At 32.7% G+C, this 23,343-nt stretch overlaps 1 protein-coding gene across 2 annotated transcripts; it reads left to right on the top strand.

The window, feature by feature from the left end:
- The first annotated feature begins 273 nt into the window (after positions 1 to 273).
- On the top strand, positions 274 to 22,239 carry LOC126823427 (centromere protein J). Of its 2 annotated transcripts, none has more exons than XM_050552266.2 (23): positions 274 to 437; positions 962 to 1,062; positions 2,840 to 3,049; positions 3,402 to 3,532; positions 3,879 to 4,637; positions 5,648 to 5,755; positions 5,894 to 6,148; positions 6,627 to 7,052; positions 7,678 to 7,800; positions 9,855 to 9,907; positions 10,386 to 11,029; positions 11,414 to 11,529; positions 11,844 to 11,990; positions 12,300 to 12,403; positions 12,860 to 12,953; positions 13,251 to 13,427; positions 14,434 to 14,524; positions 14,889 to 15,054; positions 15,860 to 15,998; positions 16,146 to 16,286; positions 17,104 to 17,177; positions 17,580 to 17,775; positions 18,267 to 22,239. In XM_050552266.2, exons 2-23 carry the CDS (start codon positions 999 to 1,001, stop codon positions 18,393 to 18,395), a joined length of 4,347 nt encoding a protein of 1,448 aa, XP_050408223.2. In that variant the 5' UTR covers positions 274 to 437; positions 962 to 998; the 3' UTR covers positions 18,396 to 22,239. The 2 variants fall into 2 exon arrangements, with proteins under 2 accessions (XP_050408223.2, XP_050408222.2); XM_050552265.2 differs by having other exon boundaries at positions 3,876 to 4,637.
- The last annotated feature ends 1,104 nt before the right edge of the window (positions 22,240 to 23,343 follow it).

The raw sequence follows: 23,343 nt of genomic DNA, 5'->3' as shown, positions 1-23,343 counted from the left end.
TACGGAGTTATCTCCTCTTTTTTCGGCCTAAATCGTATTCGGCAAGAGTTAAAAACAAATCAGTAAATTATTAAATTTGTTTTGGAAACACCGAGTAAATAACAGATCTAGAATAATTATAATTTCATTAAAGATATTTTTCAAATAACCTACTTCACTAAGTTTTTAATCATAAAACATAAATTTCTGTTGCCCACATTTGCTGGAAAGCCGGTGTTGAAAGAAAACATTTCTGCAGTTAAATACAATGTAAATTATGTTCAAACATGGTGGACAGCGGGACTTTGTAATTTATTTTGCTTAATATTTACGGTTTATACTGTTGATGTTATTTAGTCGATCTCAATAAATAATACGGGTTTTATACCCCAGTATAGTGCTTCCAACATAAGGTCCAATCTGTCAAACCTTTCTCTTTTTCTGGACAGCTTTATACAGTAAGTTTGTGTTTGTTTTGTTTTTCATGTGTTGACTTGTTGAAGAAGTTGACAATTGAGTCATGTTGATTAACCTGAAATATGTACCACATTGAAAATAAATTTTTGAGGAAACCACATTATGTTTATCGTTGAAATAAATACATGATTTGACATGTAATATAGAAGGATTCAAAAGTGTTAAAAAAAATATGAAATAATTTCAATTTGTCTGAATAGTGAATACTGAAAACTGAACGATGTGAATGTAATTTAATAAAATGTTACAGTAGAGCCCTTTTTCCAGATAATAAAAAGGCCCAAGCTCTGCACTGTGTGGAAACAATTAGCGATCTAAAAGATGTTACTGGTCCAGATGCTGGTCATTTCTTGAATGACATGACAACGGCGAAACCATCCTTTTTTGACAGCTGTTTGTACAATATGAATAATATAGATCTAATAATAAAATAAGCAAGAGCATGTGATATTTGAGTAAAATTTGTTTGCTATTTTGTAAGTTAACATACCAGTATTCATTTTAGGTTAATTAATGAATGTTATTTGGTCAGAAAGTAAACCATGGAGGATCCAGAAGAAGATTCTGGGCACAAAGTTTCACATAATACTGATACAACAGCTCATGGTAAGTGGTTCTTAGCTGAAAAGTATTTTTTTTTCTGTCAGGGCCTCCACTTCAAAGTTTTCCCTATCGGTCATTTTTGATAACACAAGAAAACTTTGTGAATTTTAAAAATTCATGTCATGTGTTTTTTTATTTATGGTAGGGTATCCCGAATTCATGTGTCTATACCACTTTGCCATGGTGTACATAAAAAATTATATATTGGACTAGGAAATAAAATATTAGTAGGGTGTATAATAATTATTTATTAATGTAATATTCCCTTTTGGCTATTTAAATAGCTTTTATTATTGTAATTTCTTACTTACTGACCTTGAGAATTTGAGTTCTAATTGTTCTAATACAATAACATCGAAATGAGGATAAATATATGATTAACACAACATATTTCTCACAGCTAATGAAACTATCGCCCTGTATGGTTAGTTAATAAGACTCAGAGTAAACATATGTAATTATGTATACACAACGCGTGGATTATCAATATTGCTATAAAATAGCACTGTAGTCTGTAGTGTGTAATTTACGTTATTTTTCGGTAAGCAAGTTAAGCTAATTTCTTGCTTTCATATCTACAATTCCCACAAGACCATAATAATATTTACTGCTAGGTGTACATTTTCTAATGCATTGTTCTCCTTACACGTTGAGGATTGACAAAATTTCTATGCTATTTTTATTTAATATGACAGTTGGTTGGATTCGACAAGCTGTACATGTACTTAATATCTGATTGGCTTGTTTATCAAAAATTATAATAATCATGTTTACACAGTGTGTGACCGTAATAGAAGTATCGCAGCTTTATTCTAGAAAAATCTTATGACACTTGGACAATATGTGGGTGTTTAAATAGAGAATGACTAACAATGGACCTCTTCTCGTTATTGATAAGATTCCCAGCTAACAATTAATTATCGACACAACACATAAGATTATGTGGCTTCTATATGTGTGCAATATTCTGTATAGGCCATAGATGTTTATAGTTACATGGCAGCGGTCAATTGCAGCAATGTTTGAAAATTGAGTTTTGAAAAATATGCTATTTTCTGGCATGCAAAATGACAGATGGGTTAGATCCAGTTTCAATCATGTTACATAGCCCTCGTTTATAACCGGCATATACAGCCAACATGGAAACCTTGCTCTCGGTCCACCAAGAACTCTGAAAGTGGCCATAGTGTTCTTCCTGTTTTGTGGAATGGAAGGACATCATGTTGAACTACTTTGGTTGCCTCCACTGCAGTCAAAAAGTAGATTCATGCCATATAATGTGTATCTTCTTATCATATAAAATGGGTCCAGTGACTGATCAGTTCAGTGCCATAGCTTTTCGTAAGTATTAATTAAATTGCTGCAAATTGCAGTGCTTACAATTTTCATTAATAAACTCCCGAGATCAAGCTTTGGATAACAGAGATTGCTAAGGACTCACCAAAAGAAGTATATTTTGATCTGATACTAGATATCCTAACATCAAAATACTGTATGTTCCACAGTTTACCTTTCATAGAATCAAACCAAGGTACTTGAATATTATTATTAATGATTCAAAGTATCTAAATAAAAGAATATTTAAGCTTCTGAAGTTCAAATATGAACTAGATACATATGAGTCTCTCACTTTCTATATGTATTTCTTCATGCGTTAGATGGATTTTATGCAATAGTTTATGTCACTAGACAACTACAATTAAACATATATACACTTTCTATATCATGTTTTGGGTTTATTTACAATCTTCATACATTAGATATTTTCCTATGTTCATAGACACATCATTAGATATATTAGAACAACAACAAGCTAGAGAACAGGCAAGGTTACTGAATCGGTTTCGTGAATTACGAACATGGCAACAGCAACAACAAGAGCAGTTGATGATGCAACAGCAAGTGCAGTTAGAAATCTTGAGAGAAGAACAGCTTCGAGTACAAAACATGCTAAAATCCCAGAGACAACAACAGTGGGGTGCTGGAAGAGGTATTCTGTGTTTTCTTGAATTAGAAAGTTATTATTGTATTAACAGATTTCTGTGATTTATGTCATTAAAGTTTTTTATAGTAGAGTTCATAAGTAGCTTTAATCCATGGCATTCAACTTACAGAGAAAATACTTCATGATGGGGCACTCTCAAAAGGCTGCATGGTAAAATACAAGTGCTGAGCGTTTTATTCTGTTCTATTTGGTGTCGGCTAAGTCATTATTGGCATATTGCAAGTCATACAATTTATTAATTGGACATTTTCCATATAATTACATGTTGTGAGACATTGAATAGAAAAACTGGTCCAAATAAAAATATACCTAGTAATTAGTAGTTTCGAAATTTTAGTGAAAATTGGTACATGTACATATCCTGGACTTAGTAAATCTCCAACTAAAACATCTCCCACATCCAAACAACATGGTGGTGTTTCTAATCTAGTCAGTACCATGGTACCACATCAAATGGGATCTCAACAGGTATGATTCTTTATTATTTCCATTAACTTCCTTTGGAAGGCCAACTCCATTTCTTCAAATGATATGTGATATCCAATGTTATGACTTTCTTCAGTGGAATTTTTGATAGACACCTTTTTTTATTAGAATGTTTTCAGGACTCAAGCTTTGAGTCCAAATTTGCTTTTTCATGCATGGACAGATGTGTTGACTGTGTACATGTACCTCTAACCTAAATCTTTCTGTTAAAAACAAATATTTTTTAATTTAGCCGTTTAGTGCATATCTATCTACGTATATTTCTTTAAAATTATTCAGATGATTTTTCTCTTGGAGTTTGAATACTTTATTCTTTCCTATTCAGCAGAATGCTCTACCTAAACCTGTTATATATGACGATCCAACAGAATTAGAGGGAGATAACTACACAAATCCAGATTTATTCAGCAACCCTGGATCTAGTGATCAACTTGAAGATGGTGTTTATAATGCTTATGACACTGGGTCAGAAATCAGTGATCCCTCATCTGCTCAGAAGTTGACTCTTCAAACATTGCTTCGATCTGCCTCACCAGAGACACTTAAAGCTATGCTTTCAATGATACCTCGTTCAAGACTTCTGGAAAGTAATGCAGAGTTGTCTCCCCGAGGTAAAATAATAGAGGCAGTAAATGGCATCTCACCAAGGTCTAAAGCTAGGGATAAACATTTGGGTATGTCACCTAAAGTGAGGGAGATAACTCTATCTCCTAGAGCTAGACTTAATAAATCTCCATCTCCACGTTCAAGTGGAAGTGTAATTGTTGAGTTAGAAAGAAGGGGTCTGCCTGTGAATGGTTCTGGAGATCAAAATGGTCAATATGTGAAAGAACCATTTCTTCAAGAATGGGACAAGAAACTTGATACTATGGACCCTAAATTACCTCAAGATGTGAAAAGGCATTTATTTTGTGATGAAGATAATTATTCTGTGGATAGTGAAATAGTTGGGGCATTAGAGAAAATGAACAATAACCATAGATCGAATAGCAAACAGGCTTCTCAAGGGACATCGGTTCAACCACACAAATCTGATTCACCAGATGAAAAAGTTGATGATGAAACCAGTGCTGATAATTTTGATCAGGTTTGTCATTTTTTGTTGTCTGGTACTTCTGGGTTCTAGGGGGCTGGTGAATAAATGAACCATAGCATGCTGCAGATGGTCTATCATTGAATCATCTGGCATGGTTTCTATTCCCCAGTTGTACGTGACGAGGAGTAGGGTCGCCTGTCCAACCTTGTGGGTTTTCCGGTTTTCTCACACTGCTAAAAAACCCTACGCACAGGCAAGTTATTGGAAAAAAATTGAACCACATGTTAGTCCCAAAATGACCTAGTTTGTGTCAAATGGACGTTACACCCCCCCCCCCCCCTTCCTCTTTCTCTCCCTCTCTCTCTCATATCACTTTTGTGCCTGCTTGCATGTGAATCAGTTTAATAAAGAATTGCCACATGTTACTCTTGTAATCAATCGGATTAAAATACAGATCTATATTTCTTTTCTTTTTTTTATACTTTTGTTGGCCTCTATTACATGAAGATCTGACCAGTTGTAGTGGCAGGTCATGTCAGGGGTCAAACGAATGGCTTTTGAACCTATGACGTTAGACATTTGATTAACCAATTGGCTTTGATGTTTCTAGTAGTAGTAGGATACCCGTCTTCATTAGCCCAGTCGGAGCAGAGCAGTAGGACGTTAAATCCCATTTCATTTCATTACTAGTAGGACACCACAGGTCTGTGAATCGCATGCCAAGAACTCGCTGCCACAGACCATTTCATTGGCTAATCCCTCACATCAACTAGAATGCAGGTTATACATTACATGTATAACAACTATTCCAGGTCCTAATGTGGTAAAGACAAGTAAAACAAAATTTTTTGAACTATAAAACCCGAAACAAAATGGGATCTGTGTTTTAATCAGATTGTCTTGTAATCAGTTTTGAGCACGGACTTAAACCTGTTTCTTCTAGTTTCATTTTTTTACAAAGTGGCATGTTGCTCAAGTTTGATTTTGTAATTATATATATTCTTATATAGGTAATTGATTAAGCTTATTAAAACTTATATTATAAGTATAATCTTTTTTAGACCAAGCTTGATTTTGTAATAGATGATCGACCAATCAAACCTGGTTTAGCTGGGAAGAAAACTTTTGAACAATTGTTGGAAGAACAGTTGAAAGCAGAAGAAGTAAAAGTAAGCATAATAATTTTTAACTTGAGATGAATTTATTTATTTATTAGTTACTGATATTTCTCCAAATTATATAGAAATATAAAAAAAAAACTAGTTTGTAACATTTTAAAAGAATTATTCAGATTTTTTTGTATTTAGATTTTAGCTGAAGAAGCAGATGTGGTTGAATCTCCAAAAGACAAGAAAAAGCCATTTTTAAAAAGGGGTCAAGGTTTGGCAAGATTTACAAGTAGTAAATCTGCAAGAGAAACAAAAAAATTAAATAAACCAGAAACAAAACCTAAACAACCAGAAAGTAAACTGAAACAACCAGAAAGTAAACCAAAACAACCAGAAACAAAACCTAAACAGGCAGAGAAACCAGCTGCTAAAGATGGTAAACGAAAATATGAGGTAAATTGAAATGAAATGGGGTTTAACATCCTACAATTCTGAACCAACTGGGATATTGAAGATGGGTATACACCATACTGTATGCTCTGAGATAAATTTTGCCCAGACAGCGGCACTTCGACAGTGTTAACTCCAAAACCATTTGACATGAAATTTAAACATGTTTTGTTAGCGTGGTCTATCAGTGAGATCAAACACATCTCAACTTATAGCATATTGTAGGTCACTTTTTATAAACATGGATACCATTGAACCTGTTTGTCCCTTTGATTTTCAAGAATCATTAGAAATTGTATATAATAGCAAAATGAAAAGGAAATGGTCATTTCAATCCTTCGCTAAGCCAAGCTAGTCATCATCACCAGAAGAATAAATCGGCTAGATTATCATTCACAGGGTCAGGAAATGATAAATATTTCTGTTTAAATTTAGGAAACCAGTAATATTATTTCAGTATTTATTTTTTTATTTCTTTTAGCCACCAAATGGTCCTCTTTCAAATACAGCAAAATCTAACCAAGTATCAAAGCCAGCATGCCTTAAATCAAAATCCAACCAATCAGTGCCAAAGACTGTCTCCAGCCAATCAACAAATCCTTTAGTTCCATCTCAGACATTAAAGCTAAATCCAAGTAAAGTGTTTCCCAAACCTCAATCTAGCTCATCAAAACCAGTCATCCCTCAAACATCTAATGCAGCGTCCAGTGTGCAACCAACATTAAATGCTGCTCATGACTCATCTGATCCTCGATCTCAGTCAAACACAGCCTTGTTTAAAGTTCCTGTAATTCCTGCTCAAAACAAAGAAGTGACATCATCTGATAATAAATTAGTAGATTTTGATCCATTTGATGATGATTCATCGTTTGCTGCTGGTGTGAGAGAAAGAATAGCTAATGAAGGGGTAAGACATATTTGTCATTGAGGAATGATTTAATCAGCATTTATTTTTGTTAATCTTTATATATCTTCATAATTCAAATAATTGTCCCCCCGCATTACGAAGAAAGCAGGGGACTATTAAAATGGGTCTGTCCGTCCTTCCGCCACACTTTTTGGGACACAATAACTCTCCTTGTAATAGAGTTAGAATGTTCAAACTTGGTGTAGTGTTTATTAGGTCAATACCTTGATTAACATTTCAAGCTAAAGCTAAGCAGAGCTAAGCAATTTCATTGGTCGATGCTTTGGGACAAGATAACTTTGATTCTACCTGATATAGAAAGTGATGAAACTTAGTGTATAGTTGATAATCAGTTTGATTGCTTGATACTTTTGAAAAAAATAAATGTGCGATTAATTAATATATGTCATCTATTTATTTGGGGATTTCGGCGAGGGACATCAGCCTCACTGTTGGCTTGCAATAATATAATCAATAACTCAAAGCCTTTTATTGATCAATAATAGTAAGGTTTTCTGTCATGTTTAAAGATTTGAGGTCATGAAAAATCATATAATAATAGCTATGTTACGTTAGGCAAGTGTATAAAAAGAGGCCTTACTTTTTTCTTGAAATTTCATTTCAGAAAGAACAAGAAGAATTGGATGAATTTGAATTATTAGAAGATTTTGCTGACAATGCTTCATTTTGTTCTAATTCTTCTATTGTTTCTAAATTATTACAAGCAGATCAGAAGAAACAGAGTGGGGTAAGTTCTACTAGAAATGAAATGAAATGGGGTTTAATGTCCTACTGTTCTGCTCCTAACCTGGGCTAATGAAGACGGGCATATGCCATACAGTGTGCTATGAGGGAAATTTTGCCCGTGCAGCGGCGCTACGGCCTACTCTTATATATATCGAAATCCAACTGCCAAGGGATCTTTTACTTGCACGCCAATGTGTACACAGGACCTCGGTTTTTCGTCCATCCGAACGACTAGACAGCTGTCCTTGTCAGGCCCTCCATCCTGCATCACTGACAAGGGGAAACCACAACGGAAAATCTGAATGAACTTTCTCGGCCAAAGCAGGGATCGAATACCCGACCTCCAGGCTAGCGAGCCAGCGTCTTATCCACTTAGCCACGTGATCCCCCCAGTTCTAGTAGAAGTAGAAATGCCATTAGAAGTAGAAATGCCATGTATATTGAGATCAGGACCCGAGTTCACAAAGCATTCTCAGACTTAAGTTAAGAATTTGCTCAACTTTCAATCACTGTTTATGAGAAATATCTTTGATGCAGAAACACAAAACTTTGCACATAGTTTCCCATTGATGTGTTTGATACATTAAAACAACAGAATTATTATAAAGGGCTATATTGTAGTTAAAACAAGGCGAACATTTTTGAGTAAATTCTCAACTTAAGTCTGAGAATGCTTTGTGGACTTGGGGCCTGATCTTAGATCCTTTCTGATGAATATTATCAGCTAAGAATATAATGATAAATAATGATAATAATGCCTTGGTTACTTGGTAGAGTTTCAGAAATGTGCTGCCAATCGGTGCAATTACATATGTATATAACACTTTCTCAAAAAGTAATTGTGCACATTACAGACATCAACAAACAAATCTGAACAAAACTGACCACTTTATAATTTTACATATAACTTATCTCTAGTGTGATTAGTGTAATTATAAAATGTGGTCCTATTTTGTCATGACTCAAGCCTGTTTGTTTGTTGGTCCGTCACCCACAAAAGCTCAAGAGGCTTAAGTTAATATCTGATTAACTTACAATCACTGTAAGTTCATCACTTGCAGAATCCCATTGATTTTCAACGATTTCCAATTATTACTGCCAGAGTTATTGCCCTTGATTACTTTGAAAAATTGAATGTGGAAGCTCTAGAGGCTACAGTTATCATCCAAGTGTATTGAAATTTATACACAGTGTTTATATTCATGAGATATTTATGTATTCACAATGATTTCTGATAACTTATCATATAAATGTACGCGAAGAACTAGAAGCAAAGAAATTCTAATGATTTCTAATAATTATAATTAATTAAAGATACATTAGTTAAGAGTTTTATAAAGAGTTGACCATTCTTGCTATAATACATGTAATTCAAAAATAGATGATAAAAAAAAAATGTTGAAAATTTCAGTCAAATTACTTTGTTTTGAACAGAAGTGTCATTGTTGGAAATTTGAACTAGAAATGGGCATCAATTGTGTTGCACTGTCTATGAGAACTGGCGATCGTTTGATTGACAGACGATAACTCTACCCACATATTCTCGATTATCAAGCAACATGCTCAATGGCTATGGTAGCCTCGCTTGGCAGGCCTTTCAATACCAGTTTAGGGTAGTGACATCAGAAAACTAACGGTAAACGTTAGCTTGGTCCGCCATTTATTGATTTAATTTTAAATGGACCACTGTTTAAATCCAAACTGTATCCATGCCATTCGTGAGTCTACAGAGTTGATTTTGAGCTTGTCGTGTAAGTAAAGGTGTAATTATAATAATTTCTATAACATCTGAAGCCTAAATAAATACTTGCTATAGGCAGATTTAGCTCTTGCATAATGTATATTTAATTGGATAATGTCATGTTAATGCTTTCATTACTGACAAATGAAAAATATACGAGAACTTTTGTGGACAGCTCGGTGCTGTGAGCATATGTTTCATTGCCTGGCCATCTATCTTCTAAAACTGTGAATTAAACATACATAAGTTCATGTTTTATATCTACAGGATGATATAAGTTAAATGACACATTCTTGATATCTATTTAATTACAGGAACCATTAATAGGATTGAAAACTATCTTAGAAGCTCGGAAACAACAGATAGAGTAAGTTTATAACCTTTAACTGCAGTATCTACCGGTATATGTTGAATTTATTCCCTTGAATCATTGAAAAAAAAACCTTAAATGTTATAAGTGCTTTTATCTAATGTTTATGTTTCAAATTCTATAGCTATTTATATATTTGATGATATTCATGTGACATCCTGTTGTAACGTGTACAACACCTCTGTCGTGGGCTTTATAAATGTTGTATAAATAAAACAAAATTATACTCAAAATTTACTGGCCGTCAAAATTAACTGCTGATTTATTATCAGTAATTGTAATGCAGATAATTCTTCAGAAAGTGAATTGAGGAGACAATATAAGCCTTTGACTTGTTTTTGAGTTTTTAGTTTTTACAATGTGTGTCATGAATCTTATGTGAATATAGTTGACTAATTACCAAGATCCAATGAAATGAGCTACCACTAATTACATGTCACGAATGCAATAATGAATGTTGTACCATTTTTCACAGAAATGCAAAACCGCCCGAAGAACCAAAAGTTATAGTTGAAGAAAAAGATGATACATTAGTTGAAGAAAATGTGGGAGAGTTATCTTCAGATACATTAACAGATTCTGATTCATCTATTAGCTCAGACAGTGAACTAAACGAAGCAGATATCAAATTTTTAACTGCCAAATTAATGCAAAAACAAAATGGCCCCTTTGTAGACAGTAATGGATATTCTTCAACAAAGTCTGACGAAATTACGAACAGTGACTCTAATGTTAATCCCATTCAATCAAAATCTTTAACACGAAAAATTGCATCGAGGGATGGTTTTTCATCCAGTACAAATGCTTCAGTTTCATCCTCTACAGCGGACATGAGGTCATTACTACAACGATTAACAGCTTCTAAGGGACCACATATTAATACATTGTTACAAAAAGAGAGTTCTCAGTCAGTGCCGGAGGGAGGGAAACAATTTGTGTCCAGTGATTATGAAGATGGAGAGAGAGAAAAGGAAAAAGAAAGTTCTGAAGATGAGAGTGAAGAATCTACAAGTGAAGAAAGTGATGATGAAAAGAAGGATGATAATAAAGAAGAATATGTCAATGATTTTGATGATGAAGAAGAATGGATTGAAAATGCACCTAAAGCAAAAAATAAAGGTAAAAAATGTTCATATACATGTGACGTATACCATATATAAAGAAAAAAATGTAAAACTTGTCAATAAAAGTAGTTGGCAATCTCATCATTTTCTATAAAATAAAACTATAATTTATGCTTTGGTTCCATTCAGTAGTAAGTGCAGGAGGACTGCACCACACTTACAAACACCCATAAGACAAATGTAAGCATTTTAGACAGTAATTCAAAGCATGAACACTTATGTTTGTATTAAATACAAAGTTAGAGCATAAGTCATTTTACCAAAATATGATTGTTGGGAAATTCTACTGCTATATTATAGCTTTTATTTTGATATGATGTATGTCTTCTTTTTTTTTTATGATGAATATGTCTATTTTTGTATTTTGTATATTTTGTAGCAAGTGAGAATAATAAAGAGAATGGTGTATCTTCTACACCACCTACATCACGCCTTGTAGCTAGGTTGTTTCCTAGTTTAAATCAAGAACCAGCAGATAAACTAAAAAAACAACAGGTAAGTAGATATATATTTATAATAAACAAGAAGAGAGAATATGTACAAAATAAGCAGTTGGCTGAAGAAAATCCCCCCCACCCCCCACCCCCATACCAAAAGCCCAAATCCTAAAAACACTTTCACAGTATTTGAATAGATATATATTGTTAGACAAAGAAATTGAGGAAGATGACATCATATATTTGAGGATAAAGAATGCAGGCTCCTGGACTAATGGGTTGTCAGACATTTTGTCTATCAGGTATCTTGGTTTGCTGGTGAGCACCGATATGAAAAATGGTTTGTAAATTCATGTTTATTCTCAATAATAGGAGGCTGAAAAACTACAAGCTACAAAGACAACAGATGGAATTCAGTCTAAAATTCTACGTGATAAACTTGCAGAATTAGAAAAAGAAATTGAAAGATTTCGTAATGAAAATGCTGTTTTAGATAAATTACGCAAAGAGCGAGAGGAGGTGAGATCTTAGTTATTTGTTCACATAGTACATTTTACCCAAATTGTACAATTAATGTGTGTTGTCTGCTTGGGGGTGAACTGTTTCTGTAATGTAAGCTATATTCTGTGTTATAATTTTATTTATACCCAGAGCAGAATTATTAAAATAGTCGAGACTTCAAGAACAGAAACAAACACTGCAATTTCTTCTTTTTTCTTTTATTTTACAAGAAAAAAATCTGCATGAACCTGATTGAGGTGGAAATTTATGAAATAGTTTTTGAAATTGTTTATTAATATATCATATTAAAACCTACTTTATTTCTAGGGTTTATCAAAGTTAAAGAAAGAAATTCTTGATTTTGAAAAAGAGAAATCTGATGAGTTAAGTAGACTGGAAGAATTTAAAAATCAAGAAATGAAAAAATTAAAGTAAGTCTCCAAAATTTATGTCCCAAATATCACCCCTATTTGCTGAAAATAGTGAAAGGTGTCATGCAATTTGGCAGGGTATGCTTACACTTTCTACAACACCTAATACCACTTCTCATATTCTGAGCAGTTCATATAGCGAAGAAATTGGGGGTGGGGGCAAAATCACAATTGCCAGAAAAAAAATTAACATACTACAGTATATATTAGTACATGTATGCTAATCTCCATGGTATATGCTAATTCAGGGTAAGGTAGACACTATATAGTTCTTAGTTCGAATACCTGTGCTTGTCTGTTATACCTGTCTCCATGGTATATGCTAATTCAGGGTAAGGCAGACACTATATAGTTCTTAGTTTGAATACCTGTGCTTGTCTGTTATACCTATCTCCATGGTATGCATTTCAAAGTTTTCATCCAGATTTTTTGAAATATGTATTTCTATAATTGTAGACATGAACGTAAAATGTTTGAGAAATATCAGAAAACAATTAGATCTATGCCTGATAAAAAAGATAGAGATGAAATAGACATGTTGAAAAACCAGGTATGTATCATAATTTTTCAAAGAGGTTTTTAGAAACTTGACAGAAAATAGAGAAATAATGATAACATTGTCTGTCTCATAGCTGTCTTGTGTTCAGATGAAAAAGAATATTATATTATATATAGCGCAGAGTTCATGTTAACACAAAAGAAATATGGTATAAAAAAAGAATGGTATGTTCATAAAATTTTCATATCTTTGTCACCTAGTTCGTCAAAAACTTTGCATCTATTGTCGCGTTTCTCACCTTTACTGAAATAATCATTTGTTTGTCAAAAGTTAATGTTTTTATTACAGTTAAATGAATTACAAGAAGAAATGAAGAGAAAAGAAGGAAGATGGACAGCTAGTCAGTCACGTTTCAAAGATAAACTAGAATTAGTTGAATTGGAAAATAAAGAATTAAAAGAAGAAATCAAATTACTGGAGAAAAAACGTATTGAATGGATGCAGAAAGAAGCAACTAGTCAAAAGGTAGGTAGCCTAGGTTTATAAACAACCTGTCTAAAAGAAATTGGACTATAGATAGAATAAGTGAAGGGTACATACATGTATATTTTATATGCACACACAGTTATTACCTTCAAAAATTATTTTCTCGTTTATTTGTTTATCAGCAGGGTTTGGATGACCAACTGGTCAAATTTCAAGAATTTGACCCGTTTACATTACTCTACAAATGTGGATCTCTTCACAGAAAAGTTAATTTCAGTCCCTATGAAAATTACCCGGATGAAAACAATTATGACGGTTGATTTAGTTAGCGCAGCCATTTTGACAGAACTGTCAAAGTTCGCCGAAAAAGGTTCATTTGGCACATGCACAGTAAACGCTTATGTTTGACCCATTTAAACTAAAAAATGTAAACAGGGTTATTGAGTCAAGTTCGCCGAAAAAGGTTCATTTGGCACATGCACAGTAAACGCTTATGTTTGACCCATTTAAACTAAAAAATGTAAACAGGGTTATTGAGTCAAGTGGCGTGGTTTCGATCCCAAGGAGTAGAGTCGCCTTCCTAACCTCGTTGGTTTCATCCCGCTACTAAAGGACCCATCGCACAATACAGTAGGATGCCCACCACAAAAATTATTCTATTATACGCATATTCATTTATCGTCACTAAATAAACGGTCATTTTGCATGTAACAAGTTACAACCATTTTAAGTGCAATAAAAATAGCACTGAAATTGTAATCTGCAAGCAAACACCACATCCAGGCATTTTTGAATGCAGCATAGGTCATTGTCATTTTGAGCGTGAACATTCGAGGAAGTAGTTTCAACATTTAATAGAGCAAATTTCTAACTGTGTTAGACACCGTAATACCAGACGTATAATTGTTATCCCTCATCTTTGTGAACAAGTAGGTATGCCCTTTAAAAAAAAGGGACAGATTTGAGCAGTTGATTTATGACATAAATAGACGAAAATATATATAAAATAAAATAATTTACCAATGTATTTAATTATTATTTGTAGATTCAAGTTAATGGTCATCAATCTTACCCTAGAAGTTCTACACCAACACAAGAAACAGAACAAGAAAAACCTAATGTTAATAATAATCATAGTAAGAATTTCAAATTCAAGATTCCTTATGCAATGAAATGGATCAAAACATATCTTTATATCCCAAAGATCTCAGTCCCTTTTGATATTTGAGCATTTCAGACCATAACTTTCTGGATTATTGCCCCTGATTGTACAAAAAATCCTGTTTGTTTTTAGCTTGCTCTCTATCCATCTCTTGCAAAATGTGGGTGTATGCTGCCTGGCAGCCGCTGTTTTTTTTTTTGTAACAGTAAGCATCCCATGAGGTTAACTATTTAAACACATGTATACCTGAACTTAGGGATAGTTTGCACATGGATTACAGATAATTTGACCGTATTTTTTGTGAATGACTAATGATAATTAATACATGTAAATTTCAGTTTCACCACCTAGAAGTCAGCCACCACCACAGAAGAAGGGTATAATTAATCAGATGAAGTTTCATACAGCGAGTAAATCACTGAGTTTAACCACAGATTCTATACCTAATCTACAGTTCTCTACAACAGATCCACAACCTAGAGTTCAACCAACTAAAATAACCAAGTATGTTGCTAACAACTTGTCTATGTAGTTTAAATTCCAATTCTAATTTTTTCAAATTAGTAAATGATCAGCCATCAGATATGTGTAGCCTGCCATTCAACAAAAAATTGAATTTGATCTAAACATTGACCATGTTCTGAATGACCCAAAAACAAACATTTTTTATGTGTTTCCATTCCTGTCAATTTTATGATTATCTGCAAAGAATTGTCCTGAAAATGCACAGAATCTGATCTTGCTGTAGCCTATATAACTGTCAAAATGGAAACTGTGTGAGTCCAGGTTATAAGAATGAATGAAAAATCTTTTAGCCGCTAGAAGGAAATGCAAAAAATCTTTTAGCCTCTAAAAGGAAATGTAAAATCAATAATTTACTTTTCTGTCTGGGTCAGATTTGTTTGCAGTATTTTGGATCTAAAAAATAATGTTATAACAGGATTTTTTAAATTATTTTCTCAAAGGATAATATAGATAATTACTTATCACATCACATTTCAAGCTTCTTCATTTATCTCATGCTATTTATGTGAATTCAATTACATAAATATTACTTATCGTGTATCTAAACTATTCTGTTACTTAAATGCTAAGTTGAATGAATGCTTGTGTGAATGCTACTTCTTCCTACTTCCATTACTATGAAGTATAATTTGAGCCATTTCTTTCTTATTACTAGATGTAGTTCCCAGGATAATTATCATCCAGTTGAAAGTATGATCGCCATTTCTTGATAACAATGAATATGTTTTTATATGGCCCAATTTATTGTTAGAATAGAAGACTATGTTGGATTATTTTTTTGCAGATCGGTAGATAGCACAGTATCTACTAGTAGTTCAACATCAAATTTATCTAGAAAATTGGCTACAAAAGTTCTTTCTGATCATCCTACTATAGATAAAGGCAATAAACAGTTTGAAGAATCACAACATGTTGATGGAAAGGTAATAACATGGCCTTATTCATAAATATGTCTTGTCTTATTATACAATAAAATATGGATTGAAGTCAACATGATTTCAACCTTTATTTTGTGTGCTGTACCAGACTAATTTATATATTTAATGATTGATATACTATCTTTCCTACAGATAGAGAGAATATATAAGAATGGAGCTAGAGAGATATTGTTTGCTAATGGAACTCGTAAAGAAATATCATCTGATGGACAATCAATTGTTGTTGCATTTTTCAACGGTGATATCAAACAAATATTTCCTGATAAAAGAGTTGTAAGTTAATTACTGTCAAATAATATTTTCAGAAATCCATATATTGTGTAACTTAAATTCAGCTTTCTTCTGGATTTGGTGTGATTCTTTGATATAGATATCTATTATGTTAAAATGTTTTATTATTTTTTTTTAAATTAAACCAACCGATTTTGCTTTCAATAATTGACGGTTAAAGCCAAATCAGGCCCCTGCAAAAAGTTTCGCCCCCCCCCCCCCCCCCCCCCCTGTGAAAACATTTTCAACCATAAAAAAATAGATATACATTGTCCGTCAATATTACAGCCCCTTGAGAACACTTCCCGCCGTCCTTGTTGCTCTGAGCTAGTTACGGCCCTGAGCCAAATACAAGAGTAAAATGACTTTGCCAACATGAAAATCAAATAATATATATCAAATCTTTATGTAAGTTATTCTTTGACTATAAAATGATTATAACCTAATCAAAATAATATCAGACTAACCCAACACTTTATTTTGATCTTCTGGCATGGTATCCCTTGTGAGTGGTGCCAAATGAAACAATGTCAATGAGCAGAGTCATGTCATTTGCATGGGATGAAAAACCAAGGTCCTGCAAAAGAACCCTTGCTGTCGGGGCAAAATTTCTTTCGTTGCACACTACATGGCGTATATTTTCATTAGCTCGTTGGTGTAGAAAAGTAGGACATTTTTTTATTTTGTTCCAATTAAAAGAGGTCCTGCTCCTAATGTTCCTTTATTGCTCTTGGCAACGTTAGTAAAGATAATAATTGACTAAACTGTTGTTGTAATGAGGAACCATATTGTTACATTATTGTACATGTATTTATTTCAGGTGTATTACTACGCTGATGCCCAAACATCTCACACAACTTATCCTGACAGTCTGGAAGTTTTACAATTTCAAAAGTAAATTCTTTTTATAAATTGACCATATTCTTTAAAGAAAAATAACCTAGAATTTAAACAATATACAGATGTTGTTGTTTTACATGCTGGATTATTTGTTTTGAAAACAAATGTCCACTAATGTGTATGAGAAAGCCGGATTTTATACTGGAGGAAAATATATACGGTTTAATAGAAACTAGAGAATATCCACCGTTGTCTAATAAAAGTATTATCTCCTAATCATTCATTTTAAAGTTAGAACAACCAATGTCAGATAATACAACTGAATCCTAAGATCGAAGGTTATTCTACATACAGAATTGACATCAAAGAAAATAAATATGTAGTTTTATTTTGAAGACCTCAATCAGTTGTTACATTTATTTCAAATTTTAACTGATTTCAATATTTTTGTTCCAGTGGTCAAATTGAAAAACATTACCCTGATGGAACAAAAGAAATAACTTTTCCGGACCAGACAGTGAAGTATTTATTTCCAAATGGATCGGAAGAGAGCATATTTCCAGATGGTACAGTGATACGAGTGGATACAAATGGTGATAAAACCATGGAATTTCCGAACGGTCAGCGTGAAATACACAATTCACAATTTAAGGTATATTTCATATTCAATATACATTGTATGGGGGGTATAGTAATCCAATTAGGACACTTGACTCTGAGGTCGCAGGTTCGAATCCTTTTATGATCTGTTAGATTTTTTAAGCGCAGTTTTCTGCTCTGAGAAGGGAACTGTACCTTATTATTCAAATGGAATTCTGATCCACCCATAAACACGCTGATGTGAAGGTTGACAATCAGAATTCAGAAAAGAGTAGTAAGTAAAACTTCTGTCTATACCAAATTGTCCTCCCTGGCAGTTTCATAACTATAGTAAATAATGTTCATTACTGCATGTTATATTTATTAGGGATAGTCGTTCAACCTACCTACACAGTTCCGTGGGTTATTCGTTTCGGCGAAAGGGTTGAAGTTTTCGATGGTTCATTAGTCTCAAGTAATGTGCTGATTATGTTAGATAACATTCAAACTATCAGTTGATGCAGTTAGATTTTAAGAATATTTTCATTCTAATTTATTTTACAGAGACGAGAATATCCAGACGGTACAGTTAAGACAGTTTATCCTGACGGTAGACAAGAAACAAGATATTCTACTGGACGTATCAGACTAAAAGATAAAGATGGAAATGTTATAATGGATAGAATATGCTAGAAAAAGTCTTGAATAAAAAACAGTTAGTGATGGTGTATATAATACTGTGATATCGTGCCTTGACTTAAAGAAAGACAACTTTGACTTGTAAAACATAAATCAGGACTACTTATTGTCATGTCACAATTAAAGTCTGTGATTAGATGTTGTAGTTCTGTTTATTGGAGAAACATGTTGAATATTTCAAATCGATAGCCTGCGGATGTAATGTTTAGTGAATATTGGATAATTTTGCACTTGTAAATATAAGTTTTAGGGAACAAAGGCCTTAAGCAAAAGATTCCTTGTGCCAAGATCCAACTTCTTTTATTTTTAAAGATTATCATCTTTTGTGTACTCACCAGTGACAGGAAACAAATTTTTAAGACATTAGGTCAGTGGGAAGGCTAGCTCTGTTTGTAACTCTTCTTACTGTCCAAGGTTTGTGATTCAGATATAAATAAACAGTGAGATTAATGAAATGTGTAGATATAATCTGAAGGCATCTGGGCATAGAGTGTGGAAAAAAAAGGGGGTGGGTTACCTCAATATTATATGAGGTTGCACTAGCATTGTGATAACTGGGTACATTTTTGTATGGATTTTGTGGAAAAATTATTCGTCCCAGTGCACTGGTTTTCAAGACAACAAATGCTTTGGGTATGCTTAAAAATACTATTGATTTTCAATAGCAGGTGTGCGTTCATTTGGAAGTCTATATAGATGATGGTGACTCCCTAGAAAAATGGCAAAGGATTAATGTTTTTGTTATTTGAAGACTGGTTGGTGTAGGCTTACTGTTCTGTGTACATGTATGAGATGTAATTACATCCAATAATGAAAAAACATTAGAGGAAAACATACAAAATGTGTATGACAAGATTGACAGGACACAAAGGAGACAGAACCGTCTATAAAATAAATGTGTGGAACAAGATCATCAAGATACAAAGGAGACAGAACCATATCATATAAATGGATAATTTCTAGTAACAATAAATATGTGTAGAAACAGAATGTATATACATTTTAATTTATGACAGATCGATAGTGGAAAGAAAAATTTGCTATTTTGATTGCAGAAAAGTAAATACATGTACATATAAGCTACATAATTGAAAGTTAATTTGAAAATTGATTTAACCACAAGTGAATGGCTGCAAGATCTAGAATATTATTTGGCTAATTATAATTGTTATAAGTTAAGTCAAAATCATTTACAAACTGCTATGAAACATATGAAATTTACTCCATTTTAAATAACATCATATAAGGTTATATGGATTGCAACTATGATCTTCTAGATATTTATAGTGTGTTTAATGTTGTATGGTTGAATTGTATACTAACAGTCTAGTAGATAAGATCTGGTGAGGTGTGATATTTGGAATGAAATGTTTGCTACTTTAATAAGCTTTATTAATACATTCCTTTGATGGATTTTTGCTTTTTTACTACAAAAATTTCAATGTCAATGATAAGTAATATTAAAGTACCTGATTCTGATCATTCATGTTTTGGACAATTATCTAATTTCACATGTTCGCAATGCATATTTGTATAAGAAAATTATTATATCATTTCATTTGGATATGTGGTCTATAGAAAACTGTCATGAAATGATCTATATTGTTTATTTTCATTGCTCAAGAAATTTTAGTTTATATAAACAGAAATCAAATATTAAAGATACATTATGGGAGATTGGATAAAGAGCTGACAGTTCTCACTATAATAGTTAAAAACTAGATAATGTATTGGAAATTTGCTGAAAATTTCAGTCAAATTGATTCACCCCGAACCAAGATTTTAGCGATTGAATTTTCGGCTTAGCCTCAATCATCATTATTAAAGTCGGTACGATAAAAAACATAGTCTTGATGATCCATTTCATGATTAAATCAAGAATGAAAGTGGAGCAGCAAATGGTATCCTAATCCAGTAAACATCTCAGGCTAGCGTTGACATTGAGAGTTGATTATGGTCTGGATAAGTTAATTAATGTCTAATTAATAATTTAGATAACATTTCAGGCCGAAAGAAAGACCTGCAATAGGCAGATTTAGCTCTTGCATAATGTATGTTTAATATCATTTCACAAATATAAGTTTCATAGTTCTGACATTTTTACTTGCATATCAGAGAAGAAATCCAGTGTATACTATTTATAATCATAACTTTATTATTTGAATGAAAATATTGGATACCTTATCAATGTGCTTAAACAATGAATGCAAGTCAGATAATTCCTTGAGAATTAATGCACTTTTTCCATCCTTAATTTATCTTGGTGCTACAATTACCATAGTAACAGTGTGCCATTTTACTTTTGAATTACATTCAAGCCAACAATTGTTTATATTGATACAAATACAAATCCATGACAAAATATTAAAATTTAATATATGAATTAGTCTAAGCAATATGAAACAAATTAATATATATTTAAATAAATTCGTATAATGTGAAATGAATTACACATTTAACTGTAACAGAGTAATTCAGATAATACATTAGATGGATGATGTTAATATGCCCTAGTCGCTTACAACAAACCCTCGTGTAGATTCATTTAATTTATTATTAACGCAAATATATGAAAAGGCTTCAACAAAAATAAGTGTTAGTTTGTGATTTACTATTTAACCATGTTTGGTTTGTTAAATATAAATTCACCAAAACAAATGTGCCTTTATGTATGTTTTATATCTCCATGCAAATAAATTTGTAAGTGAAAAAAAATCCTGACAACCTATAACAAATATGCTACAAAAACTTCACGATGAGATAGCATTGATTTTCACTGCCCTGTAAAATTGTTGATATGGCCATTTATGTTTTGGAATAATTCCATTACTTTTAGATATCTTTATATTGTGGCTTATTTACGACCGTCCAACTTCTCAAGACATCTATGTTCGGATAACAAAAATATTCTGTATACATGTATGTATTTTTCATAGGAGTCTGTTAGTTAATCAGAGCTTTTCACTGAATGCTTATTGCCATTATTTTATACAGAGATGTGCAGCCATACATTTTACCATAAACATTTAATTTATTGTTTCATTTTGATCAATCAAACACCATTTAATCATTAGTTAGTTTGATTATATTTTTAGATTATTTTCCTTCAAGGTCACAAATCATTTTAATTGTAAATATTTCCGTATTTATGTTCCAAAAAATATATGACATGTTAATGCTCTTTATTACTGATAGGAGTCTTTTTCAATAAACCTTAAAGATATTTAAGAAAGCTACCTTTTCTTTGATCAAAAGAATCAAATCCTAGCAGAGACTTTAGAGATTGGCTTTTATAAGAATCCATAGAACATCAGACAAAATTTTAGCTATTAGGTTACATTGTATTTACATGTAATGAGATGGTTTAATGGATGTATACAAAGATGTCCCTATGTTAACCAAATTAAAAAATCAAAACAGTGTAATTTAAATAAAACCTGATTATTATTGTTTATTTTCATGTTACATGTTGTAATTTTTATAGTTTTTTTGTATGAATCTAGATAAAGTGCTTTTATATGTATGGTACAGGGCATTATGTCTTCCTACATATTTAATTATTGTGAATAAAAGTTAAAATATTAAAATCAATCTAATTTCTTGCCATTATTTATGTTTACATGTATATAGGGTAGATAATAATGAAAAATAATTAACCTGCCAACTGGGACATTATAAGGCTGACAAGTAAGTGTGTATTATCATTCAGGATGCAGGAGAAACTTGAGGTTTTGTATATAATTTGTTAGCACAAGTAGGATAGTTAGTCCAAATTCGAAATGTAGCTTTAGAAAATTAAAATTATCACGTTAGTCTCAAGATAACCAAATGTTCTGTTGACAAAGCTATAAATCTAATTTCTTCCGTCTATCTGGATTTTAGAAACAAATTCTGGGTTTAATTCAGGAAAAGCTAAGTAGAACTTGACATATTTCAGCCATGTCTTTAGTGCTCTCATCTTATTTTATGGAGTTCATTCAGATTTTCCAGCGTGGTTTCCCTTTGTCATTGATGAAGGAGGGAGGGCCTGACAAGGACAGCTGTCTAGTCGTTCGGATGGGACGAAAAACCGAGGTCCCGTGAACACATTGGCGTGCACGTAAAGGATCCCTTGGCAGTTGGAATTCGATATAAGAGTAGGCCGTAGCCCCGCTGCCCGGGCAAAATTTCCCTCATAGCACACTGTATGGCGTATGCCTGTCTTCATTAGCCCAGGTTAGGAGCAGAACAGTAGGACGTTAAACTCCATTTCAATTCATTTCATTTATTTTATGGACCCGTCTTTATTAGCCTAGTCGAAGCAGACCAGTAGGACATTAAACCCCATTTCATTTCATTTATTTTTTTTATAAAAAGGCTGCTATCAACAAAAACATGTGGTGGCTCAGTCTCCATGCAGTCAAAATCAATAGCCCAATTGTTTGATATTTTCAGCCAGTAGTAAGACAACTTGAATAAAGCCAAGCAAGCTTATTTCATTTGCATTTAAATTCAAATGAAAATGTTCTTTTCTTCCATTTAATATGTTGGTCATTTCCCCTAAAATTAGATACAGCCAATCAAATATTTGGATAATTAAAGATTTTGTCGAATTGTCGGTATCACAGGTACAGGTATTAATTGGAAGGCTGATCCTGACTCAACAATCACAATCTGTACATTATTGGATGTGTCTTACAAAAAAATGTTGTTAGAACTTCGTACCAGAAAAAATGGGGTAGGAAAATAAAACAGAACAAACTGTTGATATACTGTAATTTAATTATAGACTGATTTAATTTGCAAAAAAGTAAGGCGAGACATAATATTTGCAAATTTGATCAAATGTTTTGATTTTTTATTTCAACTATATAACTATGGCCAAATAAAATAAAATATTCTGGTTCTCAGATACTCCTGTGTCGTTTAAAAAGAGCCACATGACTTGTTTTTATTTTTGTAA

Source organism: Patella vulgata, chromosome 6 (assembly GCF_932274485.2).
Source record: "Patella vulgata chromosome 6, xgPatVulg1.2, whole genome shotgun sequence".
Taxonomy (NCBI): Eukaryota; Metazoa; Mollusca; class Gastropoda; family Patellidae; genus Patella; species Patella vulgata.
The sequence above is the reverse complement of the archived record's forward strand: the minus strand, read 5'-3'. Positions and strand labels throughout refer to the sequence as shown.

Excerpts from the sequence above, each read along its gene's own strand:
- LOC126823427 (XM_050552265.2), top strand. The coding sequence starts at position 999 with ATGGAGGATCCAGAAGAAGATTCTGGGCACAAAGTTTCACATAATACT. Across the intron at positions 11,030-11,413 it reads ACCTAAAGCAAAAAATAAAG|CAAGTGAGAATAATAAAGAG; the intron begins GTAAAAAATGTT and ends TATATTTTGTAG. Across the intron at positions 11,530-11,843 it reads ATAAACTAAAAAAACAACAG|GAGGCTGAAAAACTACAAGC; the intron begins GTAAGTAGATAT and ends TCTCAATAATAG.